This window comes from Sus scrofa, chromosome 5 (assembly GCF_000003025.6).
Source record: "Sus scrofa isolate TJ Tabasco breed Duroc chromosome 5, Sscrofa11.1, whole genome shotgun sequence".
Lineage (NCBI taxonomy): Eukaryota > Metazoa > Chordata > Mammalia > Artiodactyla > Suidae > Sus > Sus scrofa.
The window spans coordinates 19,444,738-19,460,044 of NC_010447.5; the positions used below are offsets into that span (position 1 = coordinate 19,444,738).

The following is a 15,307-nucleotide window of genomic DNA, read 5'->3' on the forward strand; positions in this document are numbered from 1 at the left end:
AGCTGACACTCCCTTTCACAGGGCAGAGGCTGCCTGGGGGGCTCCTTCCTCTTAACAGGGTGATTTCAAGCTGTGGCTCAGCCATCCAGCTAAGCGCAGACTCCCACATAGCGATCCTCCATTTTCCCCAGGCTGTAGGGGCTGCATTGATTTCCTGGGCTCTGCAGCCCCTTTAGTGGAGACAAAAGGGGATGCACAACTGGCCAGCCCTGGCCCAGTCCAGCACGCTGAGGCAGGGTTCCCGGGAGAAGAGTTATGAGCGGTGATGAGCTCATCTGAGTGAGCGCCAGGCAGGCATAGCCCCTGACACACCAGAGGGAAACAAAACCAAGACATAGTTGTTTAGGAGTGGGAGGGGGTGTCAAAACCCTGGAGCCATGCTCTCTGATGGGCCCAAGGCAGAGACAAAGCAGAGTGATGGTGAGAGAGCTAGAAAGAGATGGAAAGGAAAGGGGTAAGCAGTCCCAGGCTTCAGAGGTGGGAAATAAATAATGTCCAGAAGGGTCTGGCTCTGAAGTGGACCAAATGGCTCTCCTGTCCCATGTTTATGGGGTCATGGACCATTAAACCAGCCAACCTACAGATGTCTTCATAAGACTTTACGAGATTAGACTGGGGAGACCCCATAACTCAGCAGCAAGAAGGGAAAACAAGAGGAATTGCAGATAAGAGATCGTGGAAACGAGAGGGCTCGGCCTTTGGAGGAGGCGCCTCTCCGTGGGAGGATGTCTGGGTTCTGGGATCCCTCTGTCTTCACTTCTCACTCCTCAGTTTTTGCCATAAGATCTGCATCAGGCTTATTTACCCAATAAATTCTTGATTATCCACACACTCCCTTTTCCTTCCTAAGCCAGCTTCCAATTACCCCCATACCCCCACCATGACTAACAATCATTAAGGCCTCAGTTTCTTTGGCATTTGTGAAGCAAATCCAAAAAAATAGTTACATTTATAAACTCACATATACTGGGGTTTTCAAAACTGATTCAGATTATTTGTCAATGTGGTTTTCTGCAAATTCTCGTAACCAGGAGCTGATTTTTCAAGGGGTCCCTGGGTTCCTAAAGGTTAATATTTATTCTCTGAGCCACTTGGACCATGAAGCCATAGTCTGAAGGGGTTAAGGGAATGGAGTAGGAACAGGATGCTTGTTCTCTTTTTCCCTCAGGCTTGCGCCACCCTGTGGTCTCACAAAGTCAGAGACCAACGATCCTTAGAAAAAAAGCCCTTGTCCTTCCTCCAAGTCACCCAGCTTTCGGAAACACACGTGCGATTACCAGCTGACATTCGGGGCCCAAATTAAGGAAGAAGCCTAAGATCCAGATCTTCAAACCACTACTCAGGATCCGTATTTGAAAAGCAACCATTTATTAGAACCAATACAAGAGTATGAAAAGAGGGAAAAGAGGAGGGTGGAAGAGGGGGAGAGAATGAGGTCTGCATCAGATGTCAGTTGTGGAAACACATAAATTGCCTACTTTTAAACATTTACATTTAAAAGGCGAACATATATATATATCACTTATCCTAAAAAAAAAAAAAAAATCAAAAGCAGACATGTTTGGCTGAAATAAAACCAGGAAACACAACCAAAACTCCCCCACAAACCAAAAAGGTCCATAGAGAATTCAATTTTCCACTTTTCCATTCAGAAATCTGGCTACAAAGTGTGATTTGTTTGCTACTCAGGATGGTACAGAGCGCTGAAACCCAGCCTCTCATGTCTATTCGATCCCATCCTGAGGGAAGGGGAGGGAAGGCCTGCGGGCCATGGGCGTATCAACTCCTGGCTGCTTGGCAGGATGTCAGACTGTGCTCTCTCCATCCTCCAGAGAACCGCCTGGTGCCGCCACTGCAGTGAACAGAGGAGCAGAGTCCACAAAACACCGAGAACCGAAATGGGACCGCAGCAAGGGGCCGGGACCTTGTGCTTTTTCAGGGGTTACACATCTAGGGTCAAGGAGAGGGAAAGAGCCCTATTGGGAAGAGGAGCTGGCTGAGCCCCTAAACTGAGATGGATAGTAAGGCTCTTGAGCCCACACCTGGGCAAATAGAAAGTGTCCAAAGTTTTCCCAAACCAGAGGGGAAAAAAGGTCAAAGTCAGGTTCAAACTGTAGACACTGAGAAAGAGATGACAGATGCTGAGTACAGTGAATTGGATGAAGTTTTCAGGAGTATCAATGCCCAATTCTGAATGTTAAGTATATCTCCAATAAATTTTTTTTCTAATGTGGCTCTTGTTTGGTGGGGGATGGAGAAAGTGGTTATGCTTATTGAACCAGCTGGTTCTCATGGGGGGCAGGGAGGCTTGGGTACAGATACCACGAAGGGGTGAAGTGATCCAACCGACCTCAGATCAGTTCAGGGAGCAAAAAGCAAAGTTATAAATCAAACCCACTGTGTGCACTTTGCTCCCAAGACGGCCCAAGTCTGTTCCAAGTCCATGGGGTACAGGACCTTAGTTCCCAACCTGCAGAGAAACAAGCAGGAGCATCCCTGATTCCCTAATCCAATGCTCTTGGGTCTCAAACAGCCTCTCTTTGTGGATGCAAGCCATAGAAAATACTAAGTGCCTTCCCCCATAACATCCTAAGTCAGTCTGGACTATCAAAAGACGCCAACATTCTTGAAAACACTGTCAACATCTGAACTAGCAGCTTTGATGAGGGGTGGGGGGCAGAGAACTTGCCGAGGTCACTAAGTAGTTCCAACCTTGGGACAGCTCAGTGAGGACAAAAGCCTATGGCAGGCCTGGATTTCGGCTCAAGGCGTCCTCCATTGAGGACCCTAAAGTATTCTATCAATTTTGATTTACAATGCCTCACAACACCCCTGTGAGGTAGTCAGTATTATTACCCCCATTTGACAGATGGGGAACTGAGGCATTGAAAGGAGTGACTTGCCCAAGGTCAGCCATTATGAATCAGTTGAGGAGGTTGGCACAGAGTCTGCATCCACTCAATTCTTGTTCCACTCCCTAGAGCATTTTACTTCTCCCATGCACTTGGGAGCAAAAGGGAGTCGGGAGGCACACCTCACTACAAACTAGATGAACTCAATCGACCCACAAATATTAACTGATGGCCTATTAGTTATCTAGCATATGCAATGAACCTTGGAGAAGCAGCAAACTGCTTCTGAAAGTCATGTGTTAATGGACGATTTGAAAACAAAATTACATTCAAAACATTAAGGGCATGAATTCTTCTGTACAGAAATGCTCGCTTCATCCTAAGAGGCGAAGGACTAAGTCACATCAATTTCTCAAAGTTCTGTACTAAGTAACCCAAATTGCTAAAATTCAGAATAAAGCAAGACCACACGCTCAAGCAGAAAGCCAAGCACCATTTCCTCAGTGGTGGTCTGGGTAGTGCTCTGAGCTGCAAGGTTGGTGGGGAAGGGCCAGCAACAGCGGTGGCAGCAGCAACATTCTCTACAGGCTAAGCTAGGAGCTCAGGAACCCTAATACCACCAACACCCCTTCACCCCTGCTGCTGCTTGCCTCTCCCCACCACACTTTCCAATCTTTCTGCCTCAGCTCAACCTCAGGAGTTGCAGTATCTTCACAAACAGCTCAAGATTAAGGATATAAATGATGATACTTTTCCATTTAGGGGGAGGGTTTGAAGTGCTCTCTATAACTAGTCAGAAGACTCTTGTAATATTCCTACCTCCTGCCAGAGGCAGGACTCCTTAGAAAGACAAAAGGAAAACACTTCCCCCCTCCCTCTGGATTTACACTGGATTCTGATAGAAATCACTATGACCCTTATCCTAAAACTAGGGGGGAAAATACTAAACCACAGCCAGCCCTGGTTGAGAATCAAATCCTAAAGCTACTGGAAACTGCGAAACACTGACTTGAGACTTAAAAGTGCTGTGACATGATGAAATTCTATCTTCTCAGGTCTTCTTGAAGAATCTCCAGGCACTCTGTACCCACTTGCAGTAGCCAGAGCAACAGGACCCTATGTACATGATGAGAAGCTCAAAGGATTCATCAATACACACAGTATAATGTTCACCAGGGACACTCCAGTTCCAGGAAGGGCCAACCACCCCAAGGCCTAAATTATATTTTTTCACTGAAACCTTTTCCCTTGATTGCAGATCACACTGGACAAGTCCAGGTGATGAGGAAGTTCAAGAATGATTAACGCAGCAGAGACAGTTCAGGTTCAGTCTGCTGGACTTTTTCAAAAAGCATGACCAACTGGCTACTGGGGCCTGGGTCAATTGTGAGGGTCACATCTGCCAATGCTGGGGGCATTGCCAAATTAAAAAAAAAAGAGAGAGAGAGAAAGAAAAAAAAAGAGAGGAGAGAGAAGATAAAAAGTTCATTGCATTCAATTTGGCCTAATTTCTTGATAATAGTTTCCTATTAGATTTTCTGATTAATACTGATGGCTCTTACCTAGGCTGTGATAATTAGGTTTTGATCTATTGTGACATTAATGATCACAATCAGTTGACTTTGAAATTGTCTTAATTAATGGCTCTTCCCTTGTTGGCTGCCTCCAGCGCAGGTTCTCCCCCCTCCCCCAGCATCTTGTTTTAACTCCTTCTCTCACTGACCTCAGAGACAAATAGCATTGGAGGATCACTTTCTTCCCATAAGCCAAGATGCTAAACTATCTTAAAATATTTCTCTGACAGAGGAGCTATATGAATTGATGTTAGGTGAAATGAGGATCAGGATAAAAGGCAAGAAAACAGGCTCTCAGCAAACAGGAAATAGTCCATCTTGGAAAACCACCACCACAGTCAAGCATGATGTTTAAGTGGCAACAAGTTGAAGTAACTCCAAAAAGACAAGATGAGGTAGTTTAAAATTCAAGAAATTCAGCACAGGCAAAAAGAAACTAGAAATTTTTATGGAGCTATCCAAAGAACCATCACTCTTTAATTTTCTAAAACAGTTATTCTAATTCTTGGGAATTCTGGCTTCCAAATCTAGTCAACTTTCAATTACCCACTTCTCAATTACCCAGGCAGAGAAAAGTATCATTTTTCCCATGGTCGCATGGTCAGAACTAAGACATTTCTTAAGCTCAGACTCTTCCTAACAGGGCTAGGCCTCACCCTGGACCTCCCTAGATTGATTAAATCCAAAACTCCAGGGCATAAGTATTTTTGGGAGAGGTTTTCACATAATTGATGCAAGTCTCTGCTTAGAAATCACCATCCTGCAGTGGTTAAGTAAAACTATACTGCCCAGAATAGATGCCCAGGTGTTACCAGATGTGCCCTAAGATGCTTTTTTTTTTTAGCAAATCTTTTTGTCATTGGAATATGTCCCTGTTTTAGGCTTCAAGCCTGCTTCATGTTAATTCCTTCAAAAGGGATGAGAAACTGAAAAAGGTATGAACAACTCATACAATAAGGTAACAATACATAACTGGATCTGCAACATAGTTAATACTTTCCACAAGCAAGGATTAACTAAAACATTAAACACTTGGGCAAAGAGCCTACAATGGGGACCAAAACCAAGGGTTCTCAACCCCCACTCACTCACCTGTTGTTTTCTCTCTCAGACAGTATTCCTGACTACCCTCGGTTACCTTTATTTTCTGGAATAAAGCAAGCCTTTGCTGTGGTCTCTCTATGGCCAGTTAGCTCAGTTCATCCAAGGTCACAGGTCTTTTCTACCTACACATGAACCAATTTGTCACCCCCCTTATTCTAGGGCCACAACCTATACCAACCAGTTGTCTCTGCCCTAAATCTGAAATGTGTACCCATTTATAGCATTTATTACACTAAACTATTAACCGTCAGTTCATCCCATACCAGTATGAAAATCTTTTGAGGTCAGAGACTGTATCTTCTTGAACTTTGTATCCCCAGCACCATAAAATGCTTGTTGAATGAAATCAGTGTTGACCCACTAAGTGGCTGAAATGTGGATGCCTCAATACAAATCCACCAAGATTAACTGTGTGCTGTGGGGGGTAGGGGTAGGGGGCGCCCAATTCCAAGCATAGGCTCTTGGGTACAAAGCTGGTAATATCTCTATTTTTGAGAATACTAACTTTTTTATTAGTGGTAAAACCAAAATGAAACCTGACACTTTCCCTCTCTGCCCAGACATAAGTAAAGCTTGCTTGGTGGTCTGATTACAAAAGTACAGATCTCAACACCAATCTTCAAACCAAAGCCAAAAGGATGGAGTCAAGGGTGAAAAACAAGCTTTTCCTTTGACCTAATTTGTGAGAAACCATTTCCACATTTCAAATCTAGTGACATAACCCTTTGTGCAATTCTCATATCAGTGCAAACTTATTTTAGGCCCTTGAATTAGAACTCTAAGGACAAAGACAATCACTCCCTAGCCCAAACACAGATCCCTCTGACCCCTCACTGTACCTCAGGTGAGCTGGGCTAAACACAGAACCAACAAAATCACAAGATGAAAATCACAAGCCCCTTCCCCAAGGCCCTAGGATATGGCCTGAAGATAAGGAAAGCGGACTGCAGGTAGGCAATAGCACAGGAATGAAGAATTAGGAATAATCAAAACTGCCCAAGCTACAGGAACAGGACCAACTTTTCACCACCGACAAAAAGGAATACAGACATATGACTGGGGGATAGCCAAGGATCATCCAGACTTTTGAGAGTCAAGGAACACCACAGGTCCACGCTCTCCCAAGCAGACTAACAGCCCGACTGCTGGAGGAAAGATGATCCGAGTCTCTCCAGGTTAAAAATGGGTGCGTCCATCAGGGCTGACCTTCTCTAACAGCTGATCTTAATGGGAGGGCCTCTGCCCAGCCCAGGGCTCAGAAAAGCAGCTGCACTGACCTTGGTACACTCTGCTGGTCAAAGTTCTGCTATATTCTGTGGAAAGCGAAACCCTTGAATGCTGATTACCAGAAATTCAGCTTAAAGAGATGTTTTGAAAGAGGACCTAACATAGGAAAAATATATTTTGAGCACCCAACACCTAGATGTTTAGGAGTGCTTAGCCCAGGGTTAACCCTTCTGAGAGGAGAAAGCCCCATGAAAACAGGTTTCTGTTTGAGGCTGCAATTCTCCAAGGGCCTGGACAGCTGCCTAGCACTAACAAATGTCGGGGGCACCGGCAGGCATCTCGTTCCCTTTCTGCTAAAGGCTAAGGTCAGTACTGGTCACTGGCTCCCTCCATTCCTATAGAAGTCACTGAGCAGCATGTGGAAGTTCCCAGGCCAGGGATTGAACCCACACCACAGCAGCGAACCAACAAACCACAGGAGTGACAACATGAGATCCTTAACCCACCATGCCACAAGGGAACTCCAAAAGAAACCAGATTCTTGACGAATGTCTTTAACATTACCTCTAACATCAGCAACCATGTGTCCCAGGTTTCTTAGGATTACTCTCAGGACCAAATAGTTCTGATGTGCTTTATCCACAAGCTAGATTTGGGCTCTAAAAATACGGTCACTATAGTTTGTTTACATGCCCATTGCTCCTGGCTACATGGATAATTTGTCATTTTTTCCACCTACAAACTTGAGAGGCCCAGATCACCTCCTCGGGGGCTCTGGCCTACTTCTGCCCTATCCTAGTACACCCCAATTGATATCCTTAGTTACTTATAAATGAAACATCTCTTTCCTAACCATCCTTTCTTTCTTTCAGATGCCCATCAGATTAAGTCCTAACAACTGTCAATTATCCAGCACTCGATCTAGGCCTTTAATTCCTTCAGAGAGTTAAGGAAGATGGAGATAAAACTCCTACCCACTTGAGGTATAGGCTGAGTTCTCACCCAATCACATTACTATTCAGAAAGATTTTCTTGGATGGCTGAAGCCAAAAGCTTCATTGTTCTGGCCTGTCATGTCACGCAGCAACAGCTGTCTTCTCAACTGTGCAGTATAATTTTTGACGTAATTTATACGAGCACACAGAATTCAATCAGCAGCTGAGCAGGGAAGCAATGGTAACAAATGCTATGAATGGGTGTATGATTTGCATATCATTCAGCGCGTCTGTAGACTGGAGCAATCTCTCCATTCTCATTACTCTGAATAATCTAGAAATGACTGAACACTCCTGGCCAGACAGCTGTATGTTTTAAAAATCAAAAGCAACCCAAAAAACCACCTCAATGGCTGGTGAACTCTAGAGTTAAGGCTATTTCAAGCATTTGTTCATATTTCCTCAGCTTTGGGCTGGGACAAGGATGCTCAAAACCCTGCTATTTCCTTATTACTTTTAGTCTTGATTCTCTAGCCCCCTTCAATTATGAGGAAAAAAAGGGTAAAGAGAAGTAGGGCATTTCTTGGGGAACAAAGGCAGAAGGAGATAATCAGAAAAATAATCTCTACATATAAGGGCAGAGCAGGAAGAAGCCAAAAGAGAACTATCTTGCCAAGAAGGGAGAGGTTGTGTCAACATGCTAATTAATGCCGGGGCCTGTCACTCTCCAAGGTGATAATTTCCATAGAAATGCACTGAAAAAATAAGATACCACTACGAGTTTAAAGGTGGAAAAAAAGTAAGAGCACTAATACTTTGGGGACTCTTGGTGGCAAATCCAAGAGTCAACAAAGCAGGAAACTTATGATTATAGACACTATGAATATTTAAAATTGATATGGTGGCCAATGGCTCCCCTCCAAGAATTCCCCACTGAAAATAATGGCATGGAGGAGAAACGTGGGTCCACTGAGAAGTGAGGGTCAGGTTTGAAGCCTCTTTGGTAACAGGAATGCTTTGGGAGGCCACAAAAGTTGGCAGGGTTGGAGGGTGCCTAGCACCTTGGCACAAGCAAGCACCAGGCAGTCACTCACACCTACATAAATACATAGCCCAAATGGGAGGGGTGAAAGGAAATAATACATATGTACCACATGTGATAATAAAGACAACTGTATCCTACCCCACCATCCTCATGTACTAATAGCTAAAAATCTCCACAGTTAATAATTTTGTCATTTTATGACAGACTACACCAACTTGCAGAAGCAGAATCAGGGACAGCTAAGAAACAAGGCCAAGAGTCCTGGGGCTAAAAGGAGTGCCTTGACAAATCTGAATGTAAAATTTCAAGTCCTCCAAAGGATGGAGCTATTCTGGAGGATGGGTGAGGATGAACAACAGAGGGTGGCCCAGAAGACCACACCAGAAACCCTGTATTCTCCTGGGTAGAGCTGAATGAGGTTGGGGGAAGCCCCAACAGGTAGGCAGTTGCTATTGGCTTTTTCAAAAGATGGGCAACATCATTTCCATCCCAACATCTCAAAACAAAGGCTAGCTGGTCATCAACGTGTTCTAAGAGCCAAAGCAAGAAACCAAAATTCTTCATCAATGTAACAAAATCCCCCATCTAAAAAGCAACCAACCCTGAAGATCAAAACTCTAAAGTGATTAAAAAGTTAAAACTCATCTTGAGGTCACAGGGGAGCAGAAGGAAGAGAGCAGGGCAAAGGAAAAAACTGTGGGAATTACACACAGTATGTAAATGCCTGGTCTTCACAGAGAGACACTTATCATGAATCAGACCATCAGTTATGTTACAAGAGAACCAATACCAACATTTCTCCTGTGGAGCACAGTGATAAGCACATTTTTTATGGATGTGTTTAGGATAGAAGGGGGTGGGTAGAAGGGAGAGGAGGCAGGAAGGTGAATGTATTATGTACAAAGAGAAATGACAGAGACCACCCCCTCCTTTAGCTCTTTGCTGTTTCTTTCTCTTTGTTTTCCGCATCCTCAGGATATGCATGCCACGTCAGTCTCTCTTCATAAAATGCTATCACAATTTGTGGACATTTAACATTAGCTTCTTTTGCAAGAACCAGGTCTGCTTCATCTGTGTCTTTCCTGGAGAGAAAGAATTATGAGATTTAGAATGAGAGGAAAGGTGAGAGAGTGTCCAAACACAGGTTTATGTCATTAAATTATGATTTAGCTGACTTGATTTCTTCTCCATCTTGACTTCAAAGGGAAAAGGATCCTAACAGTCCCACATTTTCAAGGAGAAATTTAAGTAAATGAATCGAGTTAGTAAACATCATTCGACTACCACATCAGAAGACTTAAGCTAGAATAGATGGGAAACCTAGCAGGCTTAACCAAAAGGCTGAAAATTAAACTACTATATAAATTCTGCTCCCATAATTTTTATGTGTGGGTATGAGCATGTGAGCAAAGACACAATCAAACCTACATTCAGCCCTATTGATTAAGCATAAATTGCTCAATCCACTTTTTGGATCATCTGGATCATTGAAAGGTCCTAACTCTCCTCATCATGTGGCCTTTTATTTATTTATTTTTTGGCTTTTGCTCTTTAGGGCCACACCCGAGGCATATGGAAGTTCCCAGGCTAGGGGTCCAATCGGAGCTACAGCTGCCAGCCTACGCCACAGCCACGGTATCCAGGCAATGCAGTACACGAGCCGCGTCTGTGACCTACACCATGGCTCACGGCAACACCGGATCCTCAACCCACTGAGCGAGGCCAGGGATCAAACCCTCAACCTCTTGGTTACTAGTCAGATTCGTTTCTGCCCAGCCAGTAGGGGAATTCCTGCGTGACCTTTTAAACACTCATCCTTTTGGTCAGAACTGTGGATTAGAACAGTAAGAAAGTAGAAATTTCGGTCAGCAACAGTCCTTATAAAACAGAGTGAGGACGAATGTAAAATCTAGTCACTAAAATAAAATGTAGGCATTAAATGCAAATTTCAATTACAATATGAAAAAGAAATCCAGTAAGTTCCTTAACCAGAAATCCAAATCAAGAAAGAAAAAATTTTTAAATTAAAATCCCACCGAGATGTGAGCAAAGACAGCTAACCTCTTTCCTAGGAAACAGAGATGCTGAATTCATAGAGGTAAGCATTATGGATGAGAAGGGGGGTGGGGAGGGAAACACATCGCTAAGAGCAGCTACCCAAATTTGGACTGTGGTGGAAAAAGCTAGTTAACATGTGAATGTAAATCATAAGTACCACATATGGCTGAGTGGGAAAAGCAGTCAATACAGCTCCTTATGCAGACAGAGTATAGTGATTCTTCAAATACAGACTTCTGGGTAATTTACCAACAAAATTTCGATCAGATAAAATATTAAACCTCTTGACTATACAACTTCTAAGGTAATTAGCTTCCTTAGTGGCACTGTAGCATGAACTCTCTATTTAGAGACCAAACTTAAATTACAAGCCCAGAACACTTGGAAATAGAGAGGTAGTGAGGGCCACACTATAAATCACTCTGTCTTTAAGAAACCAAATTGAGGGGAAGTAACTATACTTTCCTCTAAGATCCATTCCCTCTACCGGATGAAATAATTTGTGCTTTGGCCAGTATTATTCTTAATGCTTTTTGTTGAGATTACTCTTCTCTTTTAGACATTATTGAGTGGTCTTGGTCCTCAGTGATGGCAGAAAGCCTCACTCAATTCCTATTCCATGGCCACAGGCTCGTGGTCTGATGGTAAATGATTCACAACTGTGTAAATTAAATGGTTAGGTCATGTTTATATGTTTCCTACCTCAAATCTACACATTAGTATGTGTGCTAATATATTATAATTTGGCTTAATACTAAAGCTTTCAAATGTCTTAAATCCATTCTGAACTATAATTCCCATTTAATACTGACAGTTGGTATCAGCTAAAAATTTAGCTCCCTGACGATCAAAATTCTTAATCAAAATTACTCAGTCTTCTCTCCCTATCTTCCGTACAAATTCAAGTCACTGGCAAAGAAACACAATTGCAGAGTGAGGCCCAATCTCTCTCACCATTTCATTAGGAACATTAAATCGCCACAGGAATCTGTCGCCCCAATGATCTTTTCTGGTTCCAATCCTCTCTCAAAGCCCCGAGCGATATCATTGCTCTGCTATAAATAGAAGATGAAGAAAGGTTACAGCTTGGAGATAACAGTCAAAAAACCTTCCCGTTTCTCAGCTCAACAAAGCACAACCTAAGTTAATATCACTAGATATCACTTTTGTCACCAATTCATAAAATTCTTAGGATCTAAATACAATACTGCATCAGCCAGTGACAGAGATATTTCTACAGGAAGTTGCAGCTGTCCTTCCAGTATTCCTTCAAAGGATTTGGAGTGGCCCCTAAAACTATTTAATATCCTTTAAAATATTCTGGAGTCATCATATAGAAAATCCTCTATCCCCTCATTTAATCTTGTTATTATAAATGGACTACTGCTAAATTGTTCCTTCTGGGTTGATAAACAAGTCCACAGGGGTTACCTGAAAGAAACCCTTTTTCATTTTATAAACTTCAAATATAAAACCTCTTAATCTTTATTTTTTTAGACTTTTAGTTCACCTAACACTGACCAATATTTTTAATACTTCTTTTCCCAGAGTCATCTATGCTTATGGAAGAACAGAGATAAGGATAATTCAAGGCATTATCATAAAACAGAAAATTTCTTTTCAGAGCTCACATACTGTAACACCCACACATTTGGGGAAGAGGCCCTGGTCTATGTCTATCCCTTCCTGAAGGGGATAGATCAATTGCATTAGAGAGCAGAACTGGGGACTTTCCTGGTAGTCTAGTGGTTAGGACGCACGCTTTCACTGCTGCAGCCCAGGTTCAATCTCTGGTCTGGGAATTGAGATCCCACATTAAGCTGCTGCTTGCTGCAGCCAAAAAAAGCCCCCCGAAAAAAACAAAAATAAAAAAAGAGAGCAGAACTAGACTGATAATTCTGTAAGGAATTATTCAGACTTGGTCAAACGATAATCACGCAGTCCAGACAAGGAGCATTAGAGTCTGATTCAGGTGTGCTGCCACTTGTGAGAGCAAAATGGTGAAATTTTATACAAACCAGGTAATTAAAAAAAACCTTTTTATGGAAGATAATGCAAGCTTATTTAGTGTCAATACAAAAAAAGATTTAGAAAGACTGCCCAATTGAACTAAATCTCTGATATCTGATTTTCATAATAAAATCTCTTTGCTCTGATATTCGCCTTGCTTTCTTCTGAGATACAAAGCATTCAGCGTCCAGGTGGTCCCCAAAGATACCAGAATCCAACATTGGGAAGGAAATTCCACGCATGGATCAGGGGACATACAGACTTAAAAACATAGCCTCTTTTGGGGGTGCTTAAAAGGAGGAGGTTCCCAGATGTGCACACAGCTGCTCACAGCTGGAATGCTGGCGCACGAACTGAGTCGTAAATCATAGCTGGCGGCTGAAAACAGTTTGCCACATAGGGAGGGAAGGAAAGAAAAATGTTCGAGATGCTGAAAAGGAGCCGAGGCGAGGAAAATGCTAAAATCATCACACAGGCAGTAATCTTAAATCAGGCATAATGCCGACTAACAAATTTCTTCTGCAGTGGTCTAAAGAAAGAAACGCAATCCCCTCCTGCACCCTTAAAACACACAATCACCCATCTTCCCAGCTGCCTACCTGACAGCCGCCAGCACTGCTGAGAATGCTGTCAAGGGGCCCCAGATGAACATTACAATGTAAGGGACATGTGGGGGTGGTTTTCAAGGTCAGCAGCATCAGAACCTGGCCTAGGAATGAAACTCTCTACACTGGCCAGTGGCTCAAAGTCAGATTGCTCATTTTTAAAAGGAGAGAAACTGTAAGTTGAGGAAATACAAACTATATGTCACAAATGGCTATACAGGTCTTATGCTGTGTTGTTTTTCAGTCTCTTTACTTAGCTAGAAAATGAATCAAATGACAAAACCAAAATACAAAGGACTAATAAAAAAAAAGAAAGAATCAAATCTTAGCTCCTTAGAGAAGAGAAGGCATTCTCAAATTATTTATCAGTACACTATATCAAATGTTATACACACCTCATCAGAACAGGGCAGTTTTAAAAATAAGATTGTAAAAAATAAAATTAATCATGGAAACAAATAAGGAGACAGACAAAAACCTAGAATCCACTTTCACTGGGAGCCTCCAATCTTTCACTCTTATTTCCATTCTTTTTGGAAAGCTGGTCTCCCATTTTCTCTCCTCTGGAGGTCAGGAATCACTTGTGCAAGTCTCTATAAAACACTGATGACAATGTCCAATCCACGGAAATTTGAACTTAATTAGTCTGGGGTGTTATCTTGGGCAGTGGAGTTTTTTGAAGCATTGTCCCCTAACCTCCTGTGGTGATTCTAATGTGCAGCCAGGGCTCAGAACTGATGCTCTAGAAACATGGGTATCCAAGGAAAACGAAGATAAATAGGGATGTTTATGGCAGTGACACTACAAGATTCAGAAGCAGACTTATGCTTTTATTTTATTAAACTTTAAGGGTATGATACATCTTTCACCACAAAAGGCTTCACAGCCTTGAAATAAATGAAAGCAGTAGAAGCTGGGGAGGTGGGTTATCTGTATATGTGTGTACAGATGGAAAAGATATAAATGAAAAAAGAAGAGAGGCAATAATAGTGCTTATGGCTAGTTACTTGAGAGCTAAAGATCAGAAGGATCAAAGCAACTGAATTAAACCAAAATTTCATAAACATACTTTCCAAACTGAACAATAAAAACATCCAAAAGGAAAATGAAAACTAATTTCTTATTTAATGTAAAAACATAGTAGGATCAGAAGGGAATATACATGCCACTGAACTGTACACTTCAAAATGGTAAACTATATGTTCTGTGGATTTCACCTTAATTTTAAAAGACAGAGAATTATAAAGGGTTGAAAATAAGTGTTAATTTTGGCACGAAAGAAAAAAGTGAAATGGTAAGACATTTTAAAGTTCCTTTCTATCCTTACAAAATTCACCAAAGACTCTAAGATAACTCTGCCTGTATTCATGAATAAGGCAGAGTATGAGATGTTTTCCAAGGATTTCATTTTCCCACCTTAACCCCAATTTAGAGGACTCATATTATGTTCCTCACTCAGTCAGGAGGGGGCGCTGTAGTCAATCAACATATCTCCCTGGACGCTCTATTGTTCAACAATTTACCTTGTAGCCATCCAGAGAAGGGAAACAACCAAAATAATGCCCTTTTTGGGGGGAAGGGGGAGCCACAGTGGCAGAAGAAATAGGTTGTTGAGGAAAAAGGAAAATAAAGCTTACCTCTCTCTTTTTTTTGGATTTGATATCATCAGCACTGTTGGAGAAATTGGATTTCCTCTTGTTACTTTCTGACTTCTCCCTCGGTTTGTTATTTTCACCCTCCTTCATCTTCTTATACTTTTTCATGAACTCAGAAATTAGCTCAGGGCAATCCAAATTTTTCTCAGGTTCCCAAGTATTGTGCTCCCTGGGCAAGAAGAATGGAGAAAAAAAGCAAAGAAATAAGGGGGGGGGAATCCAATGCCTTATTTAAAGAAGAC

General features: G+C 42.2%; 1 protein-coding gene across 6 annotated transcripts in view; it reads right to left on the reverse strand.

Annotated features, from left to right (window-relative positions):
- CBX5 (chromobox 5) overlaps positions 1,346–15,307 on the reverse strand; it is a 38,445-nt gene continuing 24,483 nt past the window's right edge. For all 6 annotated transcript variants that reach the window (XM_021091740.1, XM_021091742.1, XM_013997582.2 and 3 more), the window contains 3 exons: positions 15,048–15,234; positions 11,750–11,850; positions 1,346–9,819 (listed from right to left, as the gene is read on the reverse strand). In XM_021091740.1, the coding sequence (XP_020947399.1) occupies positions 9,669–9,819; positions 11,750–11,850; positions 15,048–15,234 (439 nt within the window). In that variant the 3' untranslated portion in view covers positions 1,346–9,668. The remainder of the gene's footprint in view (positions 9,820–11,749; positions 11,851–15,047; positions 15,235–15,307) is intronic.